This window comes from Salmo trutta, chromosome 13 (genome assembly GCF_901001165.1).
Source record: "Salmo trutta chromosome 13, fSalTru1.1, whole genome shotgun sequence".
Lineage (NCBI taxonomy): Eukaryota > Metazoa > Chordata > Actinopteri > Salmoniformes > Salmonidae > Salmo > Salmo trutta.
The window spans coordinates 30649984-30662656 of NC_042969.1; the positions used below are offsets into that span (position 1 = coordinate 30649984).

The 12673-nt window shown below is 41.8% G+C and overlaps 1 protein-coding gene across 3 annotated transcripts in view; it reads left to right on the forward strand.

Moving 5' to 3' along the window:
- The window catches only part of LOC115205623 (SH3 domain and tetratricopeptide repeat-containing protein 2), a 53367-nt gene extending 45128 nt beyond the window's left edge, over positions 1 to 8239 (forward strand). For all 3 annotated transcript variants that reach the window (XM_029771794.1, XM_029771793.1, XM_029771792.1), the window contains 5 exons: positions 3049 to 3199; positions 3761 to 3883; positions 4607 to 4757; positions 4941 to 5137; positions 6310 to 8239. In XM_029771794.1, the coding sequence (XP_029627654.1) occupies positions 3049 to 3199; positions 3761 to 3883; positions 4607 to 4757; positions 4941 to 5137; positions 6310 to 7530 (1843 nt within the window). In that variant the 3' untranslated portion in view covers positions 7531 to 8239. The remainder of the gene's footprint in view (positions 1 to 3048; positions 3200 to 3760; positions 3884 to 4606; positions 4758 to 4940; positions 5138 to 6309) is intronic.
- The last annotated feature ends 4434 nt before the right edge of the window (positions 8240 to 12673 follow it).

Consider the following 12673-nt stretch of genomic DNA (forward strand, 5'->3'; position numbering starts at 1 on the left):
TGTCTCTACCTCTCCCTCAATACTGAGAAGTAGGTTTATATATCTCTGTCTGTCTGTCTCTACCTCTCCCTCAATACTGAGAAGTAGGTTTATATATCTGTCTGTCTCTACCTCTCCCTCAATACTGAGAAGTAGGTTTATATATCTGTCTGTCTGTCTCTACCTCTCCCTCAATACTGAGAAGTAGGTTTATATATCTGTCTGTCTGTCTCTACCTCTCCCTCAATACTGAGAAGTAGGTTTATATCTCTGTCTGTCTGTCTCTACCTCTCCCTCAATACTGAGAAGTAGGTTTATATATCTCTGTCTGTCTCTACCTCTCCCTCAATACTGAGAAGTAGGTTTATATCTCTGTCTGTCTGTCTGTCTCTACCTCTCCCTCAATACTGAGAAGTAGGTTTATATATCTCTGTCTGTCTCTACCTCTCCCTCAATACTGAGAAGTAGGTTTATATATCTCTGTCTGTGTCTACCTCTCCCTCAATACTGAGAAGTAGGTTTATATATCTGTCTGTCTCTACCTCTCCCTCAATACTGAGAAGTAGGTTTATATATCTCTGTCTGTCTCTACCTCTCCCTCAATACTGAGAAGTAGGTTTATATATCTGTCTGTCTGTCTCTACCTCTCCCTCAATACTGAGAAGTAGGTTTATATATCTCTGTCTGTCTCTACCTCTCCCTCAATACTGAGAAGTAGGTTTATATATCTCTGTCTGTCTCTACCTCTCCCTCAATACTGAGAAGTAGGTTTATATATCTGTCTGTCTGTCTCTACCTCTCCCTCAATACTGAGAAGTAGGTTTATATATCTGTCTGTCTGTCTCTACCTCTCCCTCAATACTGAGAAGTAGGTTTATATATCTGTCTGTCTGTACCTCTCCCTCAATACTGAGAAGTAGGTTTATATATCTCTGTCTGTCTCTACCTCTCCCTCAATACTGAGAAGTAGGTTTATATATCTGTCTGTCTCTACCTCTCCCTCAATACTGAGAAGTAGGTTTATATATCTCTGTCTGTCTCTACCTCTCCCTCAATACTGAGAAGTAGGTTTATATATATCTGTCTGTCTGTCTCTACCTCTCCCTCAATACTGAGAAGTAGGTTTATATATCTGTCTGTCTCTACCTCTCCCTCAATACTGAGAAGTAGGTTTATATATCTGTCTGTCTGTCTCTACCTCTCCCTCAATACTGAGAAGTAGGTTTATATATCTGTCTGTCTGTCTCTACCTCTCCCTCAATACTGAGAAGTAGGTTTATATATCTGTCTGTCTCTACCTCTCCCTCAATACTGAGAAGTAGGTTTATATATCTCTGTCTGTCTCTACCTCTCCCTCAATACTGAGAAGTAGGTTTATATATCTCTGTCTGTCTCTACCTCTCCCTCAATACTGAGAAGTAGGTTTATATATCTGTCTGTCTGTCTCTACCTCTCCCTCAATACTGAGAAGTAGGTTTATATATCTCTGTCTGTCTCTACCTCTCCCTCAATACTGAGAAGTAGGTTTATATATCTCTGTCTGTCTCTACCTCTCCCTCAATACTGAGAAGTAGGTTTATATATCTCTGTCTGTCTCTACCTCTCCCTCAATACTGAGAAGTAGGTTTATATATCTCTGTCTGTCTCTACCTCTCCCTCAATACTGAGAAGTAGGTTTATATATCTGTCTGTCTGTCTCTACCTCTCCCTCAATACTGAGAAGTAGGTTTATATATCTCTGTCTGTCTCTACCTCTCCCTCAATACTGAGAAGTAGGTTTATATATCTGTCTGTCTGTCTCTACCTCTCCCTCAATACTGAGAAGTAGGTTTATATATCTGTCTGTCTGTCTCTACCTCTCCCTCAATACTGAGAAGTAGGTTTATATATCTGTCTGTCTGTCTCTACCTCTCCCTCAATACTGAGAAGTAGGTTTATATATCTCTGTCTGTCTCTACCTCTCCCTCAATACTGAGAAGTAGTTTTATATATCTGTCTGTCTGTCTCTACCTCTCCCTCAATACTGAGAAGTAGGTTTATATATCTGTCTGTCTGTCTCTACCTCTCCCTCAATACTGAGAAGTAGGTTTATATATCTCTGTCTGTCTCTACCTCTCCCTCAATACTGAGAAGTAGGTTTATATATCTCTGTCTGTCTCTACTTCTCCCTCAATACTGAGAAGTAGGTTTATATATCTCTGTCTGTCTCTACCTCTCCCTCAATACTGAGAAGTAGGTTTATATATATGTCTGTCTGTCTCTACCTCTCCCTCAATACTGAGAAGTAGGTTTATATATCTCTGTCTGTCTCTACCTCTCCCTCAATACTGAGAAGTAGGTTTATATATCTCTGTCTGTCTCTACCTCTCCCTCAATACTGAGAAGTAGGTTTATATATCTGTCTGTCTGTCTCTACCTCTCCCTCAATACTGAGAAGTAGGTTTATATATCTCTGTCTGTCTCTACCTCTCCCTCAATACTGAGAAGTAGGTTTAAATATCTCTGTCTGTCTCTACCTCTCCCTCAATACTGAGAAGTAGGTTTATATATCTGTCTGTCTGTCTCTACCTCTCCCTCAATACTGAGAAGTAGGTTTATATATCTCTGTCTGTCTCTACCTCGCCCTCAATACTGAGAAGTAGGTTTATATATCTCTGTCTGTCTCTACCTCTCCCTCAATACTGAGAAGTAGGTTTATATATCTGTCTGTCTGTCTCTACCTCTCCCTCAATACTGAGAAGTAGGTTTATATATCTCTGTCTGTCTCTACCTCTCCCTCAATACTGAGAAGTAGGTTTATATATCTGTCTGTCCCTCAATACTGTGAAATAGGTGTATATATCTCTACCTGTCCCTCAATACTGAGAACTAGGTTTACATCTCTGTCTCAATTTTGATCTCTCTCTCTGTCTTTCACTCTGTGTTTCTATCTCCCTCTCTCTCCTATCAACACTGCAAAAAAACTTATTTGGAATTAATTACTGTTTTGCTATTCTCAGGTCTTCGAGGAAGTCACTGGACTACACTAAGCAGTGTCTGAGGATTAATAAAGTTATTCAATTCAAACAGATCATCAAGGAAGTCTCTGGACTACAGTAAGCAGAGTTTGCGTATCTCCATTGACCTGGGGAAGAGAGAGGAAGAGTCAGAGACGTGGCTTCAGGTGGGACGCATCTACTACCTCATCCATGAAGACGAACTGGCTGACATGTACCTACAGGTGAGTCCAGAGAGAAAGGGGGAAGAGAGAAAGGGGGAAGAGAGAAAGGTACAGAGAGAGATCTATTACCTCATCCACAAAGATTAACTGGTTGACATGTACCACCATGCGAGAGGGGGAGGGATGGAGAAGAAGGAGTAGAGACAGCAAAGAGGAGAGTGAAAGATAGAAGAGGAGAGAAAGAGGGAAGTAAATTAGTGTCTCTATGTGTGTCTGAATGAACATGAACATTATGGACTCTTATCAGTCAACAAACACAGTGATAACCATCTTCTCCCCATAGCTGACCTATAATCACACTGGATCATATCATCTTCATAGCACGTTTTATCATATGATGTCACAATCTCTGTCTCTCTATAAACCTTGTTTCCAACATCCTGCGTTGTATGATTCAAATGCCAAACAAGAAGGTAAGAGTTTAATGAATTATATGTCCCATGTTATAGTACTGGTACTTTGGCATTTTCCAAAATGTAAATATCATACGAGACGTTCCCTCACATCATTGGATCAATATGGTGATGTATTGATTATGGATTGATTCTGATTGACTTGCAGGCAGCGGTGAAGACAGCCCTGAGGATGAATGACCCTCGCTTCGCCATGAGTATCTACGAGGAGGCAGGAGACATCTTCTTCAAAGGCCACAGGAACAGACTGGCATCACTGCCCTTCTACAGGGTGTGGATGAGTGGATGTTATTGAATTGAACTTTATTGATCACCAGAGGAGGAAATTAGGTTTTGGAGTGTCCATCACCTCCATGAGATTACAGATTGTTATGACTTATTGGTAACATGTATTTCAAAGTCACTTTCTGTATAATCGTTTCAATTCAATTGGAAAATGAGTGACACTTAAGATTTTAATTGGACTAGTGTGCCATTTTACACACATTTAGAACAGGCTTTATACCTGTTCAGTGGCGCAATGGATAACGTGTCTGACTACGGATCAGAAGATTCTAGGTTCGACTCCTGGCTGGCTGGAAGACATATTTATGGCCTTCCCTGTAGCTCAGTTGGTAGAGCATGGTGTTTGCAACACCAGGGTTGTGGGTTCGATTCCCACTGGGGGCCAGCACAGAAAGAAAAATGTATGAAATTGTATGAAATGTATGCATTCACTACTGTAAGTCGCTCTGGATAAGAGCGTCTGCTAAATGACTAAAATGTAAAATGTAAAAATGTATACCCTGGCCAGAGCCTGTAAAAGCAACACATTATAACAGGCTTGTCTTTATACCCTGGCCTGAGCCTGTTAAAAGCAACACATTATAACAGGCTTGTCTTTATACCCTGGCCTGAGCCTGTTAAAAGCAACACATTATAACAGGCTTGTCTTTATACCCTGGCCTGAGCCTGTTAAAAGCAACACATTATAACACCAGTGGTCTTGTTTTAGGACGGCAGTCTCCCGTTTGCTCGGAGCATCCATGACGTCCACTCAGAGTTCAGACTGCTGAGTAAACTGACTGAATTACTGATGACCCAGGAAGAGCATGAAGAGGCTCTACAGTACGCCATTCTGGCTGTACAGATCAGTACCAAAACAGGTAATGTAGGGAGGGAGGGGGGGAAGGGAGAGGCACTTTTATCACCTGGACCGGGATTTGAAGCAGCAACCCTTCGGCTTCCAGCTACTGGTCTGCTTCCTATAACCAGGACTACCAATCTTAGTTAGAATCTGTTCATTCCATTCATGTAGATAACCATCCTGCTACGTTATTGTCCTCCAGGTGTGTGTGTGAACGAGCGCGCAGCGTACCACCGCCTGGCTACGGTGTACTACAGTCTGGAGCAGTATGAGATGACAGAGAACTACTACCTCAAGTCTCTGTCTCTCAGCCCTGCTGTTCTGCAGCACCCCCTGGAGGCTAGATACTACACCAAGCTCTACTGCAGGCTGGGGGACATGACGCTGCACAAATTAAAGGTAAAGGCTCCGGCTCTGGAGGGCAGAAGTACAGATGATTGTCTTTACTATCGGGTAGTTCATTAATTTGTATAGGCTTTCCAGTTTAATAGCACTACAGCATGTGAGAGAGAGGGAGAAAGAGAGCAGGAGAGAGAGATAGCAGTGGTGGAAAAAGTACCCATTGTCATTCTTGAGTAAAAGTAACAATACCAGAAAATGACTCAAGTAAAAGTCACCCAGTAAAATACTACTTAAGTAAAATTCTGATGTTCTTGTTTTTTTATTTACAGATAGTCAGGAGGGGCACACTCCAACACTCAAGACAATTTACAAATTAAGCATTTATGTTTAGTGAGTCCTCCAAATGAGAGTCAGTAGGGATAAGCATATCAAGGCACAAGGCGAGACCCAAATGCAGACACAGGAGGCAGATGGTTGGAGTCTTACAATGTTTAATAATCCAAAGGGGTAAGCAAGACAATGGTCGTGGACAGGCAAAGGCAAAAAGGTCAAAACCAGATCAGAGTCCAGGAGGTACAGAGTGGCAGACAGGCCCGTGGTCAATGCAGGCTGAATGGTCAAGCAGGCCGGTACAAAGTCCAGAAACAGGCAAGGGTCAAAACCGAGAGGACTAGAAAAAGGAGAATGCAAAAAGCAGGAGAACGGGGAAACACGCTGGTTGACTTGGAAACATACAAGACAAACTGGCACAGAGAGACAGGAAACACAGGGATAAACTGGGGAAAACAAGCGACACCTGGAGGGTGTGGAGACAATCACAAGGACAGGTGAAACAGATCAGGGCGTGACAAAGCAGGGATGTTCTCTTGATAAGTGCTTGAATTATACCATTTTCCTGTCCTGCTAAGCATTCAAAATATAACGAGTACTTTTGGGTGTCAGGGAAAATGTATGGAGTAAAAAGTACAGATTTTCTTTAGGAATGTCGTGAAGTAAAAGTAAAAGTTGTCAAAAATATAAAAAGTTAAGTACAGATACTCCAAAAAACTAAAGTAGGACTTTAAAGTATTTTTACTTAAGTACTTTACACCACTGATAGATTGTAACAAACCCTTTTACGCTATTAATGAATACATTACCTAAAAGGCCAATTATTCCCAACACCTCTGTCCTCCTCCTCCCCCCCATATCTCCACCCCCCCCATCTCCCCCGCCCTCCTTCTCCCCAGGATACCTATGACTCGGTGGGCTACTTCCAGCTGGCTCTAGCTGCTGCCTTGGAGGACCGTGGCAACCCACAGGCGCTGTATGTGGTCTACATGAAGCTGGCAGAGATCCATGCCAACCACATGCCAGACCCACTGCTCTGCCAGGCTTACAGGGACAGGGCACAGAGCCTGAGGAGGGAACTCTCTGGGCTGGAAGAGATGGATGGGAGGGAAGGAGAGACAGAGGAGTGGAGAGGAGAGATTGAGGGCAGAGGAGGAGAAACAGAGATGGAGGGAAGAGAAGAGACAGAGGGGAGAAGAGAAGAGACAGAGGAGTGGAGAGGAGAGATGGAGGGCAGAGGAGGAGAGATGGAGACGGAGGGAAGAGAAGAGACGGAGGGGAGAGGAGAAGAGACAGAAGAGAGAGGAGGAGTAACATGTGATACAGACCTGGAGACGAGAAACACAGACATGGAGACTGAGCCAGAGACTGGATACAGTGAGCATACAGATACTATCCCCAAAGAGGCTATTGACATGGACAGTGCACGTAGCCTGAGGTTGGAGCCTGCTGGACGACAGGACATGGAGAGGGGAGACACAGAGGGACAACATACAGGACTTGGAGACATGGAGATGGGAGACACAGAGGGACAACATACAGGACTTGGAGACATGGAGAGGGGAGAGATAGAGATAGGACACCCAGACACTACAGAGAAACAGCATCCAGTTACCGAAAATAGAGAAACAGAGACTGAGACTGGATGTGGTGACTCTATCGATGCAGAAGCAAATTCCAAAGATGCTAACTGTAAGGATAGCAGTCACACCAATGCAGATAGCCATGAAGCCGATTCTGATGTGTTTAAAGGAGACAGAGAAACCAGTAATTCAAATCCAGAAAAGATCCTCCCAGAGGCTACTCACACAGACCAAGACACTGACAGTACAGACACAAGCCCTGGTCAAGCAGACGTTGAACACACACAGAATGACTATACAACAACAAGCAGTGCATTTGTAGACACTACAATAACAGAGGACACTGACAGTATAGACAGAATACCTTGTGACCCTAACAACACTGAGACTATGCCAACAGACACATGCATCAAACATAGCGATTCAACGGCCACAGACACAGATACAGACACACCCTACAAAGACAGCCCTACAGACAGCAGTCACACAGACACAGATACAGACATAGACTCATCTCAAAGACAGACACAGAGGTAACCCACAAAGACAGCCCTACAGACAGCAGTCACACAGACACAGATACAGACATAGACTCCTCTCAAAGACAGACACAGAGGTAACCCACAAAGACAGCCCTACAGACAGCAGTCACACAGACACATATACAGACATAGACTCCTCTCAAAGACAGACACAGAGGTAACCCACAAAGACAGCCCTACAGACAGCAGTCACACAGACACATATACAGACATAGACTCCTCTCAAAGACAGACACAGAGGTAACCCACAAAGACAGCCCTACAGACAGCAGTCACACAGACACATATACAGACATAGACTCCTCTCAAAGACAGACACAGAGGTAACCCACAAAGACAGCCCTACAGACACGGAAATGTTGTTGATGTTGATCGTGCAAACAGTAACGTTAGAAAGACAGACAGACGCTGTTCAGCCACAGACTGAGCAGGATGATGATAGATCTGTTCACACCCTCACAGATGCTCTCCATAAAGATAGTATCAGTCCTACAGACACCACACAGACAAAGATGTCGGCCATCTTTACTCTGGTCTACTGTAGCAATGACAGTGTTTTTTTTTTTTACATTAATATTATGTCTGTGTGTAATTATGAATGTGTAACTTTTCTGTAGTTTACATACTCTGTATATTACAGAGGTTTATCAAGCTTTTGTAAATATGTAGTTTTTATAACTGAATTAAAGTTATGTATGACTTGAGCTTTGTTTGTTTTGTATTATTCAGTTGTAAGGATTCGTCAACCAACACTATCATACAGTACAAACTCAAAATAACAAACACATAATTTAATCTATTCAATATTTCTAAGTAGTTTGTATATCACTGGCCAATACATAATACACTTCAACATATCAGGCCATATTATCACAGAAATATTCAATGAATAAAGATATTAGGAAAATATCCTCCTTTTTTTATGGAACAATCCAAATACTGAGCGGGCACACCTGCTGGATAGTGCTCCTGTGATAAGTCCACAAACAGTCCACTAACAGTCCACTAACAGTCCACGGTGGTGGGGAGTAGGCAGGCAGCCATCATTTGGACATTTTAAATCTAAAAACCAATGGGTCAAATGCAACCAACAGGCAGACTTAACGCACAGCACTGGGATTCCTTAAAACAATACTAACGGGAGATGACATGCACCAGTGTGTTAAAACAAACTTGCTTACAACCAAAACCCCACAAGAATAAACAAGCAGATCAGTTGATCTCCAGTTACCGTGTCAAACGACTTAGATACTGTACCACACAGCTGGGTCTAGGTTCTCTACTCCCGCCCCCAATGAAATCTTGACCTATCAGGAACATGGAAATTAGCAAGGTTGATAATTAATAAAAAATATTTATTCTAAGAATATAGACCCAGTGAATTGTGAATTGAAACTCGAGTACAGTAAACTTGGGTAGAGTATAGTTCAGTACAGTGCAGTGCAGTAGACAAATTAAACTATAATTTAATGAAAACATTTTAAATTAACACAATCATGATTGGCTTGATTTAGTTACTAATTTTAGATGTGGACAGTTCAGGAACACTTTATTTTCCACTTGACCATACTGTATTAGACTAGTTATTAATGGATGACATACTGTATTAGACTAGTTATTAATGGATGACATACTGTATTAGACTAGTTATTAATGGATGACATACTGTATTAGACTAGTTATTAATGGATGACATACTGTATTAGACTAGTTATTAATGGATGACATACTGTATTAGACTAGTTATTAATGGATGACATTCTGTATTAGACTAGTTATTAATGGATGACATACTGTATTAGACTAGTTATTAATGGATGACATACTGTATTAGACTAGTTATTAATGGATGACATACTGTATTAGACTAGTTATTAATGGATGACATAGTGTATTAGACTAGTTATTAATGAATGACATACTCTATTAGACTAGTTATTAATGGATGACATACTGTATTAGACTAGTTATTAATGGATGACATACTGTATTAGACTAGTTATTAATGGATGACATACTGTATTAAGACTAGTTATTAATGGATGACATACTGTATTAGACTAGTTATTAATGGATGACATACTCTATTAGACTAGTTATTAATGGAAGACATACTGTATTAGACTAGTTATTAATGGATGACATACTGTATTAGACTAGTTATTAATGGATGACATACTGTATTAGACTAGTTATTAATGGAAGACATACTCTATTAGACTAGTTATTAATGGAAGACATACTGTATTAGACTAGTTATTCATGGAAGACATACTCGATTAGACTAGTTATTAATGGAAGACATACTGTATTAGACTAGTTATTAATGGATGACATACTCTATTAGACTAGTTATTAATGGAAGACATACTCTATTAGACTAGTTATTAATGGAAGACATACTGTATTAGACTAGTTATTAATGGAAGACATACTGTATTAGACTAGTTATTAATGGATGACATACTGTATTAAGACTAGTTATTAATGGATGACATACTGTATTAGACTAGTTATTAATGGATGACATACTGTATTAGACTAGTTATTAATGGATGACATACTGTATTAGACTTGTTATTAATGGAAGACATACTGTATTAGACTAGTTATTAATGGAAGACATACTGTATTAGACTTGTTATTAATGGATGACATAAATTGGAACTGGAAAGTACGTATATTCGATGAGCCAGTGTTTTGGATGCAATTGTTAGCAAAACAAACATTAACACATACAATTTCCATACACCATCACACAACAGGTTGAAGTCAAGAGGGGTTTCTTTACCAGGATGCCATCAATGGGTTCCCAAATATGAACGGATAGATGGCACCCACATTGCCATAAAAGCACGGTCCCCAAACAAGTTCAACTATGTGAACAGAAAAGGCTTCCACTCTTAATGTGCAGATGCTAGGTTGTGATGCGTAAAATACACTGCTGAATGGTGGCAAATTGGCCAGGTGGAACGCACAACTCCTTCAGTCTGCAGAAACAGCCATGTTGGTCAGGTGGAACCCAGAACTCCTTCAGTCTGCAGAACAGCCATGTTGGCCAGGTGGAACGCACGACTCCTTCAGTCTGCAGAACAGCCATGTTGGCCAGGTGGAACGCACGACTCCTTCAGTCTGCAGAACAGCCATGTTGGCCAGGTGGAACGCACGACTCCTTCAGTCTGCAGAACAGCCATGTTGGCCAATAAGCCAACAGGTGGGAGCTGTTGAGGATGGATGGCTTATTGGTCAGTGTTGCCTACTTATGTGAAGTACTGTATATTAGCCATTGCTAAAGCAATTTGAATTGTGCATGTGACTTTCCCCACAGTCCGGTTATTGTGATTAATCTCTTTTTCAGTTGTATATCACAGCCTCCTGGTTTCCACCAATCAGAAGGCCCGAATGCACATTTGGACTCTGACCCCTTCTACTCCAGGTAAGAGTGGCTGTGGTTGTCGGCAGATGAAGACGCACGTTTGGCTACCGACCATGTTATCTGTGTGTTTACTTGGAATATTCTGTGTGCATCCAGAAAGTGAGGTGTTTGTTTCCAGTTGTGGGTTTTATGCTGTCAGCAATGCTCAGTCCCAAATAGTTGCTTCCCTACATTTGTAACTGTGCATACTGTACTGTGTAACATGCAGCTAATTTGTATGTATATTTCAGATACAACATCTGCATGTTGTTTATATTGTCTGTGCCAGCATTCACTAGTACTATGGACAGTTCTAGACCCTAATAGACGTTTCAGAGACAGTTCTTGAGGCTTGCACATGCACAGAGTAATTTACAACCCTGTGGCACCGGGGCAGATCAGATAAGCTCTCCACCAGTCAAGAGAGAGTCTAGCCTGTCAGAGTTATTAGTTTCTCTCTCACCAGAGAAATGTTTATAAGTTTTGTTGATGTATATGTGCTGGTATATGAATATCCTTATCATTCCGGTTATATATTCCTATTGCAGGTGTAAAGGACGTTACACTGCTTGCTTAGAGAGTACCACTTCGTCCCGGTTTGGGCCATACCTGGCGCAAACTCGGGACCTCTGCCTCGCAAACACACGAGACCGTCCACCCTCAAGCTTCTTCGCTAGCTGAAGAGGCAACGCAAGCTAGACACTTCAGGTTCAGGAGTAAGTTTCTCACATGGGGTGGCAGGTAGCCTAGTGGTTAGAGCGTTGGGCCAGTAACCGAAAGGTTGCAGGATCGAATCCCCAAACTGACAAGGTAAAAATATGTAATTCTGCCCCTGAGCAAGGCAGTTAAACCACTGTTCCCTGGGCGCTGTGGATGTCGATTAAGGCAGCCCCCGCACCTCTCTGATTCCAGCCAACTGCTCAGATGGGTGAGGGCATACCAGCTAACCGCTCTGATGGGTGATGGCATACTAACCAACCCCTCAGAAGGGTGAGGGCATACCAGCCAACTGCTCAGATGGGTGAGTGCATACCAGCCAACCCCTCAGATGAGTGAGGGCATACCAGCCAACCAATGACCTGCCACTGGCATTAAACAAAGCATGTGTGTCCATGTATGCTGATGATTCATCCATATAAGCATCAGCAACTGCAGCTAACAAAGTCACTGAAACCCTTAACTAAGAGTTGCAGTCTGTTTTGGAATGGGTGACCAGTAATAAACTGGTTCTGAAGAGCATTGTATTTGGTACAAATCATTCCTTAAGTGGTAGACCTCAGCTGAATCTGATAATGAATTGTGTGGCGTTTGTCATATGCGTCGTAATGATCGGACCAAACTGCAGCGGGGATGTGAATCATCTTCTTGATTTATTAAAGAAATTAACACTGAACAAAAGAACGACAAAACTGTCCTGTAAGGTACATAGACTGGGACAACCACCCACCAACACAAGAGAAAATAAACCCACTTAAATATGGCCTCCAATTAGAAGCAACGAGAACCAGCTGCATCTAATTGGAGGTCGTTCCCAAAACTAACATAGAAATAGAAAAACTAGAAAACCCACATAGAAATAGAAAACATAGAACAAAAACCAAAAACCCCGACACACACACAAAACAAAAACACCCTGCCACGCCCTGACAAAACTACAATAACAAATTACCCCTTTTACTGGTCAGGACGTGACAGCATTGAACAAATTGAGGAGACTAAATTA